Here is a 5,006-nt window from a genome sequence, read left to right as displayed (position 1 = left end):
CCTCCCTCCCTGTCCCCCGCCGCGTCCCAAGGCCTCCCTCTCCCTCCTCTCACCTCGTCCCAAGGCCTCCCTCCCTGTCCCCCACCGCGTCCCAAGGCCTCCCCCTCCCTCCCAAGGCCTCCCAAGGCCTCCCAAGGCCTCAAGGCCCTCTTCCCTTCCCTCCCGCGCCTGCCCAGCTCAGCGTGGTCAAGGGCCTTTCTCCCAGTCCCACCAGTCCCACCAGTCCCACCCACGGACTGCCCCTGCCCCGCCATCAAGGAGGAAGCAAACGGCTACATTCGAGTTGTTTTACTTGGTTTGAAAGCATTCGCCCCCTGGAAATAATCCCAGTCCAGCCAGGATCATTCCTGGCCAGCCGGCCCTCAGGCGTGGGGCTGAAAGCTGAGGCCCTAGGGTAGGGGGCATGGCGGCTGGACTTGGGAGGCCACGAAGGCGGGTAGGGCAAGCGGGGCGCGTGGCCGATGCAAATGCGCTAGGCTGATAGGCCAAGGTTGGCGCGCAGACGTTGTGGGATGGGCTAGGGTGCATGGCACGGAAGGAGAGCCGGGAACAGAGGTGTGGGGGGACGTTCACAATTCAATTGATGCTCTCTCCTGGCCCCGTTAGGGAGTGCTGGGAGCCCCAGGAGGAGCTTGCCAGGCCGGCCTAGTCCCCTCTCACTTTGTCCTTCTGGAGCTAGGGCTGCGGGCCAATGAGCGTGCGCTCCCGGGAACAGAGCCCAGTCCCCTGCCTCGGGTCTCTAGGCCTCAGCACAGGGCAAGGCCAGAGCGAGCACACTCGGGATGTTCGTGTAGTCAAGCCCCCACACCTCCAGTCGTCCCCCGCCCCGGTCAACTGGCTCGCTCCGGCACCCTTTCCCTGCAGTCCAATCTTTTTGTCCTCCCTACGTTAGTGGGTACGAGCCCCTTCTGGGCATGTGTGGTTCCTCCTGTTCATCCGCCCTCTGCACTTGCTTCCCTCCTCCCTGTGAGGTTAGGGCCTGCGCTGCCGGTTTCACCCCCGCCCGCTCTGTTCTGGCACCCACCTAGGGGCCTCCTGTCCGTGTGGGCCGGCAGCCGACTCACACCCAGCCAGGACTCCTCACCTCTCAGCTCTGGGCCGGATCCTGCCAGCGCCCCCACCCACATCCTCTCGCCCACCCCACCCAGGCCCCTCTCTCTGTCTGGGTGTGTTGTGCCTTGGTTGAAGACCTCCGACTATCCCCTTCCACCGCTGCTTGTTCCAAACCCTCCTGTAGGACCCATGTTAGGGCGGCTGGAGGTGAGAGGACCGGAGGGCGGGTAGCGTCGCCAATGTGTGGACTCTGTCGCCAGTGTGCGGGCTCAGGGTCCAGCCGTGCTCTTATCTTGCTGGGGCCCCCTCCAGCCTTGTCATCTCGGCACATGAACACACTGGGACTAATCAGGGTGTCCGCCAGAGAGGAAAGGCTTCTGAGCAGGATGCACCCTAAACCACAGAAGGCGGGTGGGGGGACCGTTGAAGCGACGGGACGAGGCTTTGGGCAACCGGGGCTCCCGGATCAGGGCGAACCAGGGTTGGGGAGGTTGCAGGGAGGCTTTGCGGACGTCAGGAAATGGACTGACCGGATCTTCGCGGTGGGGTCTGCAGTAGTGACCCCTCCGCGTGAAGGCAGGGTCGGGCGGTCCTCAGGCCCACCCCGCCTCCCAGCGGGGAGCACCAAGCGGCTGAGGACCGACCTCCGGGGAGGCCCCAGGGCTGGCTGGGAGCTGGGAGCCGGAGGAGGGGGAATGAAAGGCGGGGCCTGTGGCGAACTCAATGAGGCGGGACCTGGGCAGAGCTTGTGGCGAACAGAAGAAAGACGAGAAGAGCCCGGCCTGGCCTGAGGGGTTGGGCTGGGCTCCCGGTGGGCTGGGCGGGGTCTGGGTGGGCAGGCAAAGCTTGGGGGTGGGCCCTAGGTGGACTGCGCAGGCCCAGAGAGGGCTGTGTGGGGCTCCGGGTGGGCCTTGGGTGGACCGGTCGGTGTCTGAGTAGGCGGAGCAGAGCTCGGGGGTGGGCCCTAGGCGGACTGGGCGGAGCCCGGGGAGGCCCCAATATGGAATGGGCTGGGCGGAGCCCAGGGGTGGGCCCAGTGTGGACTGGGCGGAGCCCGGGGGGGTGTGTGTGTGGGCCCAATGTGGACGGGCGGGGCCTGAGCGGGCTGGGTGGAGCCGGGGGTGGGCCCAATGTGGACTGGGCGGGGCCTGAGCGGAGCCCGGGGGTGGGCCCAATGTGGACTGGGCGGGGCCTGAGCGGGCTGGGCGGAGCCCTGGGGGTGGGCCCAATGTGCTCTGGGCGGGGGCCTGAGCGGGCTGGGCGGAGCCCGGAGGTGGACCCAACGTGGACTGGGCGGGGCCTGAGCGGGCTGGGTGGAGCCCGGGGGTGGGCCCAATGTGGACTGGGCGGGGTTTGAGCGGGCTGGGCGGTGGCCGGGGGTGACCACACCGCTCACATGATGTCGTCCAGCAGGTTGGCGCTGGCCACCCAGTCGAGTGCGCGCGGCTCGGAGGCAGCCATGATCATGCACATGAAGGGGCGGCCGGTGCGCCGGTCCGTGGGGTAGATGGTGGTGGGCGTGAAGCGCCGGTTGGCCTCGACGAACTCGCAGAGCTGTTCGTAGACGCGCGGGAACTCGTGGCGCAGGAAGACGCCGCGCAGCCGCAGCTCGCGCTGAATGTGGATGAAGGCCACCTCGCGCGCGCGCCGGCCTGCCTCGCCTTCTTGGTCCAGGCCTGCGGTGCCTGGCGGCGGAGTCAGGATCAGCGTCTCCATGTCGGCCTCGCGACCTCGAGCCGGCGGCGGTCGAGCCGGGCTGCCGGCCGCCAACGCCACCTTGGCGAACTTACGCACCGTGGGCCCAGGGCTGCGCGGTGCGGGGACGGGCCGGGCGGAGGTGCCGGGGGGCGTGGCGCCGGGGCCCACGGCCACCGACACACTGAGCAAGAAGCACTCGGCCGGCTCGTAGAGGCGCCCGGCGGCCGCCAGCTCGCGCGCGTAGCTGCCCAGGGGCGCCGCGTGCGTGGCCAGCTCGCGCAGCGACAGGTAGGTGGGCGACAGCAGCAGCCCCTCGAGGCCGAAGCGCAGGAAGTTGTCTGCAGAGCCAGGGCTCGGGAAGCCCAGGAAGAGCACGCCGCGACCGCGCGACAAGAAGCCGACACGCGCGATGCGCGAGAAGGCGCGGTGAACGGGGCCGCTGTCGCGACAGAACTGCAGCACGTGGCGGCACACGCTGCCCACGCGGCCGTACACGCAGCGTGCCTTGTGCGCGTCCCAGTCTTCGCGGCGACACAGGCGCGAGCAGTAGTAGGTGTAGCAGCTGTGGCAGGACTTGAAGTAGAGGCAGGCGTTGAACATGGTCTCGGTGCGCCGGCAGCGTGCGTTGGAGCACGTCATCAGGTCGTCCTCGTCGGCGCTGGGCTCCGGGGACGCGTCGGCAGCCTGCCCCTGGCCGGCCGGCTCCTCGGCGCTGCCGGCGGACGCGGGTGGCGAGCGCGGCGCCAGCGCGGGTGCCCCGGAGCCCGCGGGCCTGGAGTCCAGCAGGCGGCGCAGCTGGCGGCCCAGTCCATCGGCCGCGGGCTCCGGGGCTTGGCCCGCGGGGGGCCGAGAGTCGATGACCAGGTCGGTGATGAGCTCGTCCAGTTGCTCGAGGCTGCGCTGGCGGCCACCAGTGGGCCCATCTGGGGCGGCGGGCGGAGACGGCCGGGGTCGCCCTCCGGGCAGCTCCCAGGCCCTGGCTGGCGGTCGCTCCCCGGCTCGAAGGTCGTTGTCGGTGATGGTGATCTCAGGCGTGACATACCAGTTGCGGCCCTGGCCCTCGCCCGCGCGGCCCTTCTCCGACAGCGACGTCTCGGACAGAGACAGCGCCGCATAGCGTCTGGGCGAGGTGGAGAGGTTCACGACGACGGGCGGACGCCGGCCTTCGGGGGATGCGCCTCGCGGCTCCCGCGCCTCTCGCCCCAGCAGGTTTTCGTAGCTGCGGCCGCGGCCCAGGGGGTCCTCCCGGCGCGGCCCCGGCGCCAGGATGTTGTCCCAGGAGCGCGAGTAGTGGCGGCTGTCAGTGACCAAGCGGGGCGGGCTGGTGCCGGTGCCGCCGTGCCAAGAGGCGAGCAATGGGCCAGGGTCCGGGGGAGGCACCACCTGCAGGGTGCGGTAAGGCCGCAGGCCCCAGTCACTCCAGGCGGGGCTGCCTCGTGGGTGTGGGTAAGTCCGAGCTAGAACGTCGCGATCGCGGTACCGCCCGAAGTCCTCTGTGTAAAAGGGGCGGAGAGCGGGGTGGGCCCGCGGCTCCTCGGGAACATAGCGGGGGCCACAGGGCGGGCCGTAGGGCGGGCCGTAGGCTCGAGCGGCCTCCCCATAGTAGGAACGGGAGGGCGGCTCCTGGACCGGGAAGGTGCGCACTTCCCCTGCGTAGTAGCCGCCGCCGCGCCTTGGGCTCGGCACAGGGGGCTCCTCCGACGGGAAGGGCCTGGCATAGTAGCCGTCGAAGGGCAGCCCAGCGCTGGCCGTAAAGCCACCAGCGTGGCCCTCGGGCTCCTCGGTGTAGAAGAATTGGGTGGGACCCGGCGGCGTGGTGAAGGGCAGACTTCGGCGCTCCGTATAGTCCCGGGGCCCAGGCAGGGGACCGTCGCAGTACAGCGCTCGCGGATCCGCGCAGTACGTGTCACTGGGGGTGGGGGTGCGCGACAGCGTCACGTGGCGAGGTCCGGGCACCGTGAGGCCGTGGAGCTGCGGGGCAGGGCGTGCCCAGGGCATGGTCTCCGCGGGCCCGCAGGACCGCGAGCCCCGGGCGGTGTGTTGCAGCACGGCGTCGTCCGGCTTGATGTCCAGGCGGCAGCGGACGTGGGGTGCAGGCCCGGCGGGCGGCTCGGGGGGCGCGCAGCGGCCCGTGGCGGCGCAGAGGGGTGCGATGCGGCCGGGGCCGCCCCGCTGCGGCTGCAGCTTGATGGGGTGCAATTCATTGGCGAGCGCGCGCAGCGCCGGGTACGCGGGCTCCCGATGCGGCGATGCCT

General features: G+C 70.4%; 1 protein-coding gene across 1 annotated transcript in view; it reads right to left on the bottom strand.

The window, feature by feature from the left end:
- Nucleotides 1-273: 273 nt before the first annotated feature.
- AJM1 (apical junction component 1 homolog) overlaps nucleotides 274-5,006 on the bottom strand; it is a 7,809-nt gene continuing 3,076 nt past the window's right edge. The window contains exon 3 of the mRNA XM_040460277.1: nucleotides 274-5,004. Within this exon, the coding sequence (XP_040316211.1) occupies nucleotides 2,446-5,004 (2,559 nt within the window). The 3' untranslated portion in view covers nucleotides 274-2,445. The remainder of the gene's footprint in view (nucleotides 5,005-5,006) is intronic.

This window comes from Herpailurus yagouaroundi, unplaced genomic scaffold (genome assembly GCF_014898765.1).
Source record: "Herpailurus yagouaroundi ecotype Mexico unplaced genomic scaffold, PumYag 249, whole genome shotgun sequence".
Lineage (NCBI taxonomy): Eukaryota > Metazoa > Chordata > Mammalia > Carnivora > Felidae > Herpailurus > Herpailurus yagouaroundi.
This window is presented reverse-complemented; position numbering and strand designations above follow the sequence as displayed.